Source organism: Daldinia vernicosa (genome assembly GCF_022497035.1).
Source record: "Daldinia vernicosa strain CBS 139.73 unplaced genomic scaffold F5Y00scaffold_24, whole genome shotgun sequence".
Classification (NCBI taxonomy): domain Eukaryota; kingdom Fungi; phylum Ascomycota; class Sordariomycetes; order Xylariales; family Hypoxylaceae; genus Daldinia; species Daldinia vernicosa.
In genome coordinates this window covers 418,026-431,382 of record NW_025953940.1, presented here as the reverse complement: position 1 = coordinate 431,382, position 13,357 = coordinate 418,026, and the positions used below count along the sequence as shown (strand labels likewise).

The 13,357-nt window shown below is 46.2% G+C and overlaps 5 protein-coding genes across 5 annotated transcripts; 3 read left to right on the top strand and 2 right to left on the bottom strand.

The window, feature by feature from the left end:
• Positions 1-1,722: 1,722 nt before the first annotated feature.
• On the top strand, positions 1,723-3,764 carry F5Y00DRAFT_270015 (uncharacterized protein; the record flags this gene model as incomplete). The annotated part of the gene is made up of 2 exons (XM_048012541.1): positions 1,723-1,802; positions 1,857-3,764. 2 exons carry the CDS (start codon positions 1,723-1,725, stop codon positions 3,565-3,567), a joined length of 1,791 nt encoding a protein of 596 aa, XP_047864744.1. The 3' UTR covers positions 3,568-3,764.
• A 255-nt stretch (positions 3,765-4,019) lies between these two features.
• F5Y00DRAFT_270013 (PLP-dependent transferase) lies at positions 4,020-5,387 on the top strand (the record flags this gene model as incomplete). The annotated part of the gene is made up of 1 exon (XM_048012540.1): positions 4,020-5,387. The coding sequence occupies exon 1, from the start codon at positions 4,095-4,097 to the stop codon at positions 5,385-5,387; it is 1,293 nt and encodes a 430-aa protein (XP_047864743.1). The 5' UTR covers positions 4,020-4,094.
• Positions 5,388-5,699: 312 nt separating this feature from the next.
• Positions 5,700-8,352, bottom strand: F5Y00DRAFT_270010 (uncharacterized protein; the record flags this gene model as incomplete). The annotated part of the gene is made up of 4 exons (XM_048012539.1): positions 8,172-8,352; positions 7,874-8,110; positions 7,553-7,819; positions 5,700-7,491 (listed from the first exon to the last, which is right to left on the bottom strand). The coding sequence occupies exons 1-4, from the start codon at positions 8,345-8,347 to the stop codon at positions 5,700-5,702; spliced, it is 2,472 nt and encodes an 823-aa protein (XP_047864742.1). The 5' UTR covers positions 8,348-8,352.
• Positions 8,353-9,988: 1,636 nt separating this feature from the next.
• On the top strand, positions 9,989-10,290 carry F5Y00DRAFT_262283 (uncharacterized protein; the record flags this gene model as incomplete). The annotated part of the gene is made up of 2 exons (XM_048011355.1): positions 9,989-10,029; positions 10,116-10,290. The coding sequence occupies 2 exons, from the start codon at positions 9,989-9,991 to the stop codon at positions 10,288-10,290; spliced, it is 216 nt and encodes a 71-aa protein (XP_047864741.1).
• A 972-nt stretch (positions 10,291-11,262) lies between these two features.
• On the bottom strand, positions 11,263-13,269 carry F5Y00DRAFT_237655 (DNA replication/checkpoint protein). Its single transcript, XM_048007853.1, has 3 exons — positions 13,046-13,269; positions 11,462-12,982; positions 11,263-11,377 (listed from the first exon to the last, which is right to left on the bottom strand). Exons 1-2 carry the CDS (start codon positions 13,185-13,187, stop codon positions 11,691-11,693), a joined length of 1,434 nt encoding a protein of 477 aa, XP_047864740.1. The 5' UTR covers positions 13,188-13,269; the 3' UTR covers positions 11,263-11,377; positions 11,462-11,690.
• Between the last annotated feature and the right edge of the window lie 88 nt (positions 13,270-13,357).

Here is a 13,357-nt window from a genome sequence, read left to right as displayed (position 1 = left end):
TTCGCCTGCATACGCCTCTGGCGGACAGTACCGAATGAGCGATCTATTGTTGCCACACATGTGCACTATTAAACGGTTCACGGACGAGATATAATGGAGCATCATTTGGGATTAGCCGCGAAGCGCCTGAAGCGCATATATGATTTGGAAGTGCTCTCAATCTTTTACGAATACTTGATTTCCGGTCTTATGATCATAACGTTTTCGTCAAGCTGGGCGGTCCGATATACGGCCTCCGAGAGGCAGGCTTGGCCATAGAGGGTACACAAAGAGGCTTTGGAGTGTGCATTAAGGGCGGTTAGAGTATCGTTCATTGTGCTGTTTTATAAGGTAGTAGCATCCCTGTACGATAGTCAACAGCGGCTTTGAGGGTGTCGTACATGTACCTCTGGGTAGATTTAGCACTGCCCTGCAATATTTAATATACTAAATAAGTACACGGCCTATTAGTTAATGAAGAGAAATTTCCCCGATACTGAACAGTAAAGGTTGATTTAGTGTATGTCTGTTATAGTTCTTTATCACGGTTAAATGAATATGATTGTAACCATTTAATAATAGTTACCTGTATTGCATTAAAGAAAGCTGCAGCTCGAAGTACCAGGTAGTAAATCAATGTTTACTTGAATAAACAGATCATGTGACAGTCACGTGGCCAGACAGGGATATCTTTCGATTTTATGCTTCGACCCGTTGTCCCGCCTAACCTAGATTTTTAATCTTTTCAAGTTTGTAAAATGAAGCAAACAAAGCCTTAAATAACTTCGAATATGGAGTCCTTACGCGATGCTACTTAGATACTTATATGCAAGAAGGATATACGATGGCCAATGAAGTCAATTGAGCCAAGCCTCAAAGGACGGGTTCCTGCTTTAGGTGGCCGCAGGTAATTCTGCAGAAGCTCAAGCGATTGGCTCAGAAGTCTTGCAGACGCCAACCATCAATTGGCCGCTGCCAATAATACGCAAGCGCGCGTCACCATCGTCAATTAACGAAACACCAAATGAAGAAAATGGAGAAACTAGAAGTACCCCCCCGGCAGCGCTTAGCCAACCTTTCTTCAAACCCAATCTACATGCGATACGAAAACCAACTACGTATAGTAGTTCTGCCATGTCAAGGGCTATGGTCCAATACTGTTCCATTGGATGATTTACCCCGATTCGTCTGGTCCTCTCGACGGGCCTTAATTCTATGTTACGAGTAATTCGACATCTCATCTTGGCCGAAACTTTGGCGAAACCCTGTCCTTTAACGTCATAGTCGTGGACCCAACAGTAGGATTCATACCGTAGGGATGGCCAGACGTGCATAATCAGTCCGTCTGGTGTTTACTACAAGATGAGAGCTCCCCCCTCCTCCTGCGGGCGAAGATCGTCAATGCTTATAATCGTCCTTTCTAGATCTCGCTGGTCATCCTCGTAAATCTGCGGCTCTTTATTCTCCGCTATCTTTTCTTTGGCGTCTGTTTTTATACTATAACTATTGTTGTCTGTTATTGTGCCGTATGCCTTAGCCCCTTGTTCGGTTTTGAATGATACTTGGCATTCCTTTAAGATCCTTAGGCTCTTTATCACATACACCAAATAATATGAACCGCCGCTCCTCCATGCCTTCGGCCTCATAACCTTTCTTTCGTCTTTTCGCCTTCTTTTTTTCTTTTTTTCTTTCCCTATAGACTTTCATTTCACTTCAATCCAGAAAAGAAAAATCATACTCAAAATGCTCATTTTAGTTCTATTCTCACACCTCCTCTTATTCTCCGAGGCCTCGGCGGCAGGTCCGCTGAGGCGAGGAGAAAGGTACGTTTTCGAAGATATAAAACGGCATGATGATGGTCGGCTAATAAGTTTTAGATTGAGACGGCGTGATGCGCTGGGGGCTTCGAGGGTTTATAGGTTCGCGAATACTAGTAGCATCGCTACCACGACGACCACTCCCTTGTCAACTGAAACCTCTTCGACGTTAACCACGAGCGAAGCGTCTAAAGCGTCAACATCATCTTTATCTCAATCATTAACATCTATAACATCAGCGCCCGGCTTAGCTTCATCTTCATCGGTTTTGGCTACTTCAAGTGCGAGTTCCGCCTCAGGCCCGGTTGTGTCCAGCTCTTCCATTTCAATTTCTCAGTCGCTCACTTTAAACGAGAGTAGTACCATCCCAACATTTGACATCTTCCCATCTTCTACAGTCCCTGTTGGCCCTGCCGCTTCTACCGCAGACTTGGCCGTTTCAAGCTCGACAGCGGTTGCTGCTCCATCCAACTCGACTGGAAGCTCATCTCAGGAATCTACCGTAGTATCTCTAGCTACATCTTTGACTCTTCCCCTTGCGCCAACATCTTCAGCAGTATCTCTTACTGAGTCTCAATCAACTCTTACTGAGTCTCAGTTAACGGCTACCGAGCAGAGTCAAACTGCGCAGCCAACGCAAAGTAGCTCCACGGCTTCGGAGTTTACCACGTCCATAAATTCTAACACACCTGCCGCAAGTCCTTCCACACTAGCAAGCAGTAGAAGTGCTAGTAGTCTGGAAATTTCGTCTGCATCGGCTACCGTCACGTCCTCCCAATTTACTACTGCTCCATTCACATCAGTTGTTAAATCATCTTATGTGTCTCATCCAGTAACGCCAACAGGGACATTAAATGACCAGGTTCCCACCATCATTAGTTCCATTCCATCTTCGTCAACGACAGTTTCCCCTGAAGTTCTTGCCAGAAATCTAGCCGACGCAAAGAGTTACAATACGGTCTTTGCCAGCTTGACCGAGGATTCTGCTTGCGCTTCTGGTCAAGTTGCCTGTGTTAATGGGAATATTGGAAAGTGTTCTAGTGCTGGCGCATTTGAGATTACCCCTTGTGCCGACACTTTAACTTGTTATGCCTTGCCGATGACTACGGTTGAGGGCGTTCAGATTGGTTGCTGGGATGATGCTACTGTTCGTAAAGCTTTGGGCGGCGACGTACCCCCCGCAGGAAGTTCGACTTCTGCTAGCTCGTCTACGGAAACTGAGACGTTTGACGGGACTTTAGTCACTGTGACAGTCACACCGACAGCCACCAAGACCGCTCAGACCACCATAAATCTCGGCTCATCTACGCAAATCTCTTCAGCAGCAAGCTCTTCAAAGACAAGCTCTTCGGTTCCCGCTCAACCTTCAGAGAAAACGGTAACAATTACTCATTATTTGCCAACCACATTTAGCACTGCGACCCGGTCCTCAAGCTCACCATTACCCCCTAAAATAGTTACAGAAACCGTAACTGTAACGCCATCCATCCCAGAAGCCCCGACATCTTCACCACTTGAAACACCGCTGCCGTCTACGACTACGACGACGATAGTACAGACTACCCCTACTGACTCCGGCCTCCACGTCATTCCTATCGAGACGGATATTGTCGACTTCCCTGGTCTTGGGGACATTGGAAGCAATAACTTCGGTGTTACATCTGGGACAACACCTACTCCTGCCCCCGCTACTGTCACTGTAACAGAAAAAGAGACGGTGACGACGATCACTACGGTAACAGATACGATCGTCACCACTGTAAGAGGCTAGATGAAGGATTGATAGTAAATAGGTATTGGGTATGTGGGTTGCATTTACAGATTCATTGAGCGGGGAGTTGAGGACATGTTGATAATTTGATATTCTTATGGCATACGACCAATGCGGGAAAAGTCGATACCCTTCTTACCAATAGAAAATTTTGCCTTATACATAACATTTTAATTATATAATATTTTCGATTCTCACTTTACAAGTTATGATTTTGACAATGTTCCCTCAAATTTAAGGTGATATTTATATTTCCTATGTCCGACATATACCACATGCGTGATAGATGAAGTCGTGCTGATTGGCCTCATGCGAAGAAGCGGGGTTGGTAGGCGTGTATAGGAGGCTGTATGGTGCAATGCTACTCGATACCAATCACATACTCGTATAGGAAGGGATCTCGATTTATCCAGAAACTTATTTCAACTACCTCTCATTAATCCCACTACCTACCTTAATCCTTCCTCTCCATTAATCTCAACGGCCTTCAAGCGAGTTGAGACGTACTACCTACCAAGTCGCCAGCCATGGTGTCTCGTCCGCTTATCAGAGCGCCGTCTAAGCATGTCGAGTCGAACTGTTCAGCAAAAGACGGCGCGGACGAAGAAAAGCGATTGGCGGATAAGTTCGCGGCACACAGACATCTAGTCCCGTTAGTCTCGCAGAATGACGACGTCATATTTCTCAACGCAGCCTCTGCTCCGCCGTCGAATTTGATCGTCCACGAGGCCATCACGCGGTACTCGGCGCAGGCCTTATACGAATCTTACCCGTACACTAGCTGGCGCGAGACGCGCGAAGAAGCGCGCAGCCTAGTAGCGAGGTGCATCAACGCCGAGGACCCATCCGCCATCGCCTTCACGCGCGACACCACCGAGGCCCTCGGCAGCTTCATCCGCTGCGTGCGCTTCCAGCCCGGCGACAACGTCGTCACCGTCGACTCCGAACACCCCAACCAGACGCTCTGCTGGCTCGCCCTGCGCGACTTCGGGCTCGAGGTCCGCCAGGTCCCCACTATTGCCGAGGCGGAGCGCACGGGCCGCATCGATACCGTCGATGCGGAGACTTTGCGGCCGTACGTGGATTCCCGGACTCGCGCTGTGGGGATCAGTTCCATTACGTTTGATAGCGGGCTGCACAACGACGTCAAGAGCATCTGCGCGGCGTATAGGCCCCGGGGGATACACGTTCTCGCGGATATAACGCAGCACGTGGGGTTCGCGCGCGTCGACGTCCGGGACCTGGGGGTGTCGGCTGCGGCGTTTAGTCTGCACAAGGGGCTCAATGCGCCGACGGGGATCGGCGCGTTGTACGTCTCGCCGGAGGCGTTTGGGGAGCTGGGCGAGCCGACGCCGCCGATTGTTAGTATGGAGGCTGTGAGGAATCTTAGTGAGGATCTGGTGGTGAAGGTGGACGAGCCGTTGGAGCTGCATCCGAACGCGCGCCGGTTCGAACATGCTAATATGAGTATGGTGGGTGCTGCGGCGGCGGCGGCGTTTGCTCGGTTTTATCTGGATGTTTTGGGGCCGGCGGACGTAGAGGCGCATCTGTTTGGGCTGACGGATGTGCTGGGGAGAGAGTGCGATCGGTTGGGTATACGAGTGGTGAGTCCGAGGGAAAGGGGGAGACGCGCGCCGCATATTACGATTTTGGCGCTGCCGAAGGAGTGGGGGGCGTATTTTAGAGGTCCGGGGGGTGCGCGCGTTACGATGAATAGGTTAGGTGTGAGGGTGTCGTTTGGGTTTTATAGCTCGGTGGAGGATGTGAAGAGGTTTGTTAGGGTGTTGGAGTTGGGGATAGCTCAGGGGCTGCGGGTGTGAAGCTTAAGTGAACTGTTCTCTCCTCCTGGGGTTATTACATTGGGTATCTTTGAATACATTTATATTTACCATTGGCGTGTTAAAATACGCAAGATTGCAAAATAAGTCTCGAGTTACAAGCTTAGGAACTCGCTATCATGTAGAATTGGGATTAGATCTCTGAGATCATTTTTGGGTTGACTTAATCACCGATCACATCGAACTAGAGGCTACCATGACACAGTAGCCAACGTCCCTACGAAGGTATCAAAACAACCGTGATACCATGCACTAACTGATCAGCATCATTTAATTACTCAAATTAGAATAATTCTACCGAAGATCCCATGTCCTAATAAATGTAGTACGTTCCCAATTATCAAGATTAGCATAGTATGAGTTGCATACTTCCTCCCTCATAGCGCATAACGGATGCAGGGCATAATGGAAATGCCCGCAACTCGAATATTTCTCCAACTTAGACTCTCCAGTTTTATCATCCGGGTTATCAGCAAACTCACGAAGGAGCTCTTCATCATTATCTTCCAAGGCTCTCCACAGCTTTTCCATGTCGAAATTAACAGATAGCCAACTATCGTCTTCGCTTAAACGACGATAAGTTAATAACTCAGCCTGTATAGCTGCCCATATTTGGCCCAGCTGTCGGTTGTTGGAATAAGTTGGTCCAAAAATATGAAAGCATCCGTCGGAATCCTCATTGTCGTAATCCTCGTCATCGTAGTCATCGTAGTCATTGTAGTCCTTCTTCTCGCGGTCTAGTCGTAGGATATAAAGGAAAATCCCCCATCCGCGATTAACTTCGTGAGTCCACGACGCCATTCTCTCCGAATGAATTTCTTGTGCCAATTCCGCCGGGTTCATAGTTACGTGTTGACATATATCCATTGATCCGCGTCCCAGTAACTCGGGAATTGAGATCTCCACAGCAGCGTAAGGATCAGCGTGGTGAGTCAACAGGCATACGAGACAACAGATCATGCCAAAAAGATTCTCGCCGGGCATTCCATCATTTGCCAAGTAGAACGCCGTCAAGACCAGGGCATGAAGTGGACCAAATTTTAACTCCAGCCCACAACAGCTACATCGCCTTTTGAACAATCCACTCGACGTATTAATATCTGGACTCCAATCAACTGAGAATATTGCGGATATAGAATGGCATATAGCCTGTACCGAAGTATGACAGAATACGTGTTTCCATTCATGTGGGATTTTCGGGCTCCCGGAAGCATATAGCTGTCGGATACAAGGCGAATCCGCATCCCATCTACCACAAGGGTCAACCTCCTGTCCGGCGTGTTGAGATTGATCAGCAAATTCGCCACCTAGAAGAATATCAAATGAGGTTTTGCTGTGCGATCGTAGGATCGTAACAAAAAGTGTATCCAGTACAGTAAATCCAGAACTATCGATATATTTCAGGCCTATCGAGCACGAGCCCTGTAAGTTATTTACAAGTTGTTCGAAGATAAGACAGCAAGTCTTGGCGCCATCTAGGAATCTGGCTGCTAGATGGAAGGGGAAGGTGGCCGAAAGGATATCCAGATCCTTTGTGGAGTAATCGAGGATGCTATTTTCAATGACATTCATGTTACGTGACATGATAGCAAAACCGAAAGTTTCTGCCTTTAATTCATCCGTGGACTTTTCTGCGGCATTCATAACTGAATCTGTAGCGAATGGAAGCTCATTGGTTTCAATTGAACTAAATTGGTTCTCTTGAAGTCCCCGAGCTAGTGTGTTCGTGAGATCTCGATTGGTGCCATTCAATGGCCACTCAGTCCATGTAGATTCGTCATCAATATCAAATCGATCTTCGGACCTATGTAGTTCTGCCGGTGGAGAAGGGAGGCCTTCATAGTCCGGTTCCTTATAGTGTATGCTCCATCGACAAAGTTGCGTCGGGCCGTCGGGAATCAGATGAGGCCTAGAAGATGGGCCGGATTCTTGATCTATGAATAGATCAATAGGAGATGGGGGAACCATGCCAGCGAACGACTTGAACTTGATAAGGGAGAGATCCCACGTCTCTGGTCCCCTGCCCCAGTACTTAACAGTCATGAAGGAATATATCCAAAAATCATGAAGCCATGTCGCTACACACCTAGAGCAAAAGAACAAGTTAGTGCTCTACGGCGCAAGATATCTGACGAATACGAACTTACTTTAGCTCATCCGTAGCTAGCTGTGCCATCAAGTCCCCTTCTCTACCCTCTAAGAAAAGGCGGGCTCGATTTAATAGTGTCTTCCGTTTTACCAGCTGCATGGTCGGCGACAATGCATCTTGGGGACTAGAAGCAGATACCGTCCCTTGTGGACTGTTTATAGTCAAGTATTCTGGAGTATAAGGGCTAGCGCCGGATGGTGAAAAGGAGCCTTGCCCCTTCAGGCTATGAATCAATGCAGCGTACGGGAGGTTATACCGAGCGAATCTAAAGTTGGAATAAGTCATCTAACCTTCATAAAGCTTTCAAATTTTAGCTTACATTCCGGGATGTAATGTCGCTGGTTCATCTTCACGGATGCTTTGGTTGATGTACCGTTTGAGCTGTTTTTTGTCCACACTTTTTGCAGAGTCGCCTTGATTGATGATTGCATTGGAGGTGCTGATTCCATCTTGGCGAAGACGCTTTCCAAGAGCAGTGATAACAGCATCCTTCTCTCCAGTTATTGTTCTCTTTCTCACGTCCCATTTCCTGAAGTGAGACTGATATTGACCGATTCTGACCATTGAGCAACTTGTTACTAAATAGCACAAAACAGGCATGGATATATAATACTGACTGAGCGTTAAAGCTATACTCATCCTTCATCCGCTCCGAGACGCGTTTTAATTTGTTATTCTCCTCCAAGTACATACGCATGATGACAGGTTTAAGATACTCCCATCTCTGGTTATATGGGATACCTAAGAACTTCTCCACTGGGCCATTGCCCGTTGAAGAAGTCGACGGGTTCATTCTGCTCTTACTCTGACCTCTTTTCAAGGTTGTGGGTTTTCGTGGGGCTTTGAAAAAGTAAAGTAGTAGAAAATTGAAACTTAAATTTCTTCTGGGTCTTCGAAGACGGTAACGCCTCCTTTATATTATGGCCTGTCTCGCGTCGTCTCGCGTCCCACGCAGGTCAGGCAACCAGTGGGATGGATCTTGATGTATGCAAGACCGACGCAAGAAGCTTGGTCGAGAGCAAGCAAAAGAGCCAATGACTGGTGCCGTTTAATTTAATTCGTCGAGCTGACCCGCAACAAATGGGATAACGTCCAATGGCAGGAAAATGCGGTATCCAGCTGTCACATCGAACGTGCGTATTCCTTGTTTGGGCAACCCTGACAGCAAGAGCGGCAGCTTCGTAGCCTGCATGAATTCGGTAGGCTATATGCAGGCTACGGATGATAGAAAAAAATATTGATATTGAAAGTACCTCCGTATCCGAATATATGCATCTTTTACAGTTCACCGGATGGGCCTGCCATGCGACGATACTGTTTCTATCTCTAAAGGAGCCGGGATAATATTTTTGCTACTTTAAGTACCTACATAAGTTAAGTATAGACGTAAGACAAGTTCTTGGTACATTTCGTTGTCTTGGAATTTGCTTGCGTACACTATAGGTACCTAAGTACCTAGGTACTTATATATATCTATGATGTACGTACCTAAAACGATACTTTGGTATGAGAGACGACGGCGCGACACCACTTATTTTGTCGTTTTGATTTCTCTTAGGTATTAGGATCATATAATGCATGCTAGTAAATAAATATATAGCCTTCGGCCAGTTGGACAAACTAGGGGGGAAGTAGGCTGTGTACAGGTTTCTTGTATTCGACTCTATTAACCTAGTGGTGATGAGATAGTACCTAGTAAGATATCTGCACAGCTTGCCCCAATGTAAGCCCGAAAATAAGTGTGGTGGCTGTGTTACATTACACAACATCATGTAGGGACGATTTCTGCTACGACTTCTATGGTTACACACGCAATATATTATGCATAAAAAGCGAAATGTTAGATGTAATTATCCGTCGAACAAAACTGCTGTAGCCAATGACACGAAGCAGTTGTGAAATATGCAAGTATCGTATATACATATGGGTAGAATCTCAAGCCTATTATATCGATCGGCAGAAGAACTTAGATACGCAGACAAGTTGGGTAATTCTAAGTTGTAGACAGCGAAACGCCTGGACTAGGAGGAGACTTGCAGAGAAATGCCTCGAGCTACGATAAATACCTGGGAACTTTCCCAGCTCATTCTCTCGTTTTCTTTTCCTCTATATCCTAGTGTCCAGATCCAACTCCAACTCCAACATTCAGCGACTCCTATCTCTATCTCGAGACTTACACATATTTCTTCAAACTCTCTTGGACATTTCTGTTTCCTTCTCTACAATTAGATACCATACATAGCTAGTCACCAAGACTTACGCGCTATCCAACCGTTCCTACCATATTACTATAACCAAACTTCAACTTATATCTCCTCATATTTAAATTACTACTACTACTACTACTATACGCACACACACACATACATATATATATATATATATATATATATATATATATATACATATATATATCATTACTTAACAACTTATAATGTCTCACACTTCGTCCTCCGGCGGCGAGGAGACTACTCCGTGAGTTTACCACTTATCCAGATACAGATAAACACAACTTCCTCTTAGTATGAACTAAGTCTGACATTTCGTGATCTTACACATAGGTACGACGAGTCTGGAATGACGAACGACAGCACAAAGACAAACAGGGACTCACCTGTGCCTGACCTACCCGACACTTCAGAGCCTAACGACGCACCCGCAGACACCCAGAACGATCACACCAACATTGACCAAGATCTACTGGGAGTCGGCGCCCAGTTTGATGATAAGAAATAAGACTGTTAGGGTATGTCATATGAGGGGACATTGGTTCTATATGGAACCATATGATAACCCACGTGTTGACCCCCTTCCGGTCTCATAGCACCCTTCTCCGACTTGGGAAATGCTATAGCCAGCATCTAAGTATGCCATACTGACTTGTACGTGGAGAGACGTAATGCATTCTTTTTGGATACTACCATAGCGTCTTGCTACACATTCATTACCTAAGGCAAATGTTTACCTAACTTTTATGTATCTTGTCTTTCTCATCGTGGTCCTAATTTGGGACACTGCCCCGGTATCATGCAGTCTTTACTCAGTCAGTTGATAGTTATTTGCATAACAACCTTCATAGATTTCTTTTCATCTCTTGGTCTTGCCATGATGGCTTTTTTATACGGGACCGTACCAGACTTTAAAGACATAGATAGGTAGTTCTTAGGAGATATGGTTTGAATTAAAGTTGGTATATGGGTGATACATTTAATAACATACTTCCTAGTATATGTTCCCGTGAAGTCTAATAATGATTATAGAACTATTTATACATCTTTCCATTAAATCATGTACTGAATAGGTACCTACGTACTATGTGATATATTATATTTTGAGCCTCGCACCCTTCCAGCGCTGCGAAACCATTAAGGAAAGGACCAGTAGTTTAGGATTGGTCCGAACTGGTATGATGATCTCTTCAGGGTTAAAAACTGCTAGAAAAGGTAAATGGTTTACGTAACTTTATGCATGTTTGAAAATACCTATGTTCGTATAGAACTAGAGTTCATTTAGAAGTACCCCTGATCAATTCTTCATCACTGATCGTTTTCCTAATTAAAGCATTTTCAAACTTGCATAAATATTCATAAATCCATTACCTTTTCCAGTAATTTGTATACCTCGGGTTGTCCTACCATTGCTTCGGAGATATACATTAGTTTTCCCCGGTTCCACAATTCATCTGTAGCGCCCGAACAAAGCGGGATCGGAGGCGGGGCGGGCGGGGTTGTATTCTACCCCGTCTCTTCCGGATGAGTGCCATGCACAAATGCTGTGTAACCAACCTGTACCCCTTGTACGGGTCGCCGGCGTCTGCTATTGCGTACGTAGAATCAATCAGTTAATTTTTCAAATTCCCATCTCACACCATCCTAATCTAACTATCCCACTAACTTACCGATAATAGCCTATCCAACCAGCCCTATGCGTATACACTAAGCCGCTATTGGGCGAAGTTTGACGTCTACGAATGGTGGGATCTCAAATTGGAGGTCGTCGAGTATCTACCTCCTACTTCGGTAAGCAGCGGCATATAACAAAAGACATACGTTAATAAGGTGGAAGGATTCATGTAAATAATTATTAACAAGCGTCATTATAATCATTCGATATGGCAATGTCGGTAACTTGTCCGCTCATCTACGGCGCCTGAATCTACCCCCAAACCCAGATGGAGGCCCCTTTGCTCCATGATTCTTCAGCTTTAGCCTCTTAAAGTTCGCATGAGCTAGCTCGTTGACCTTCCTAGCAGCCTTCTGGACTTTGCCACCCTTCTTTTCTGCCTTCTTCTTCTTCTCTACATGCTTCGTCTCCTTGGGCTCTTGACCTTCGTCTTCTACGAAATCGGATTCAGAGTCGGACCCTAAGTCTAGTGGTGGACTATCGCTACCCTTCGTCATGTTTGCCTGCGTCTCAGGTACGAGGTCGTCTTCGTCATCAGTCCCTGGTTGGTCCTGCACAGGCTGCTGTGGCCGTTTGCTCCTGGTTGGCCTCATGTTGACTCGTCGCGTAGTCCTCTTTTGTCCCTTCTTCTTGTAGACCCTTAGGGGTTGTCCGTCACGACCCACTTGCTCTTCGGGTGTACTATCATAAAGATCCTCATCGTCAAATCCACCAAGGAGCTGTTGGGCCTGACTGTCTGGCTCAAGGATATCCTCCTTCTTCTTTACAGGCTTCGTAGTGGCCGACGGGTTAACGTCATCTTCTGCTTCGCGTAAGGCCTCGAGATCGTCATCCAGTGCTTCTTCCTCTAGCTTCCGTAGACTCGCCACTGCGCTGCTAAGACTACGACCCAGAGGCTTGCGTGGTAAGCGTAGGGGTGCAGGAGCTATGTAATCGCCGTTTTCGTCCACTGTCGCCAGGGGTGCTCTCCTGAGAAAAGATGGTGTAGTCAATTGCAACTTGCGGATCGAACTCGGAGTTCTACCAAGAGGGGCATTGCTATCTCGCCGCGAAGGTGTCATAAAAAGTGTTGTGCGCTTGCTCGATACAGGAGTTTTATCCAGTTTGACGGCGTCACCGATATTCTGACTAGCAACATTTTTGCTAGGAGTGGCCTGGATCGCACCATCTTTCAAGAATTCGCCAGTCCTACTTTTTGAAGGCGTGTTCTCGTCGTTCTCTTCTAACAAATCAAATAAGCCTAGGATACGCCCATCCCTTTGGGGGGTAGGTCCAATTGAAGTTGGCACAGCAGGGCTAAACAGTTTCCGCGAGGATGGCGTCTCAAACATCTCGGGATCTATAATTCGCTCCCGTATATGGGAAGGTGTCTCGGCTGGCTTTGACCGCTTTGAGGGTGTCACTGCAAGAACTTCTTCCGGCTCACGTTTCCGAGAACTTGATGATTCCTTTGACTTGGCTTTTGGAGGAGGAAGCTTGCCAGCCAAGATATCGCGGACTTGGTTGTACTTCTTATATTTTCGAGCTGAATAAAGCACCAATTAGTCTTCACTCCGAGTTCAAACATATTATTAGGGTCAAATCTAACCTATTGCTGGATTTTTCTTAATATCTTCGCGCCCCGGCTTTGCGCCGGCATTGTGGCTTGCCCAGTCGGCCTCGAAGTGCTTGAGGTCGGCGCGTAATTGCTTACACGTCTCTTCATATTGAAGTCTTTCACTTTCATCCATCTTAACTGAGAGATAAGTTGAACAATGCTGCGCGTAGACTTTGACGTGGATTATTAATAATTGTTGCTAAATATTGAATTTGGTAGTAGGGAATGTTTTTGATAGGGAAGGTTAATCCGCCAAAAACGCGACAAGCTTTAATGGAACGCGACGCGCGGGACAATCTAGTG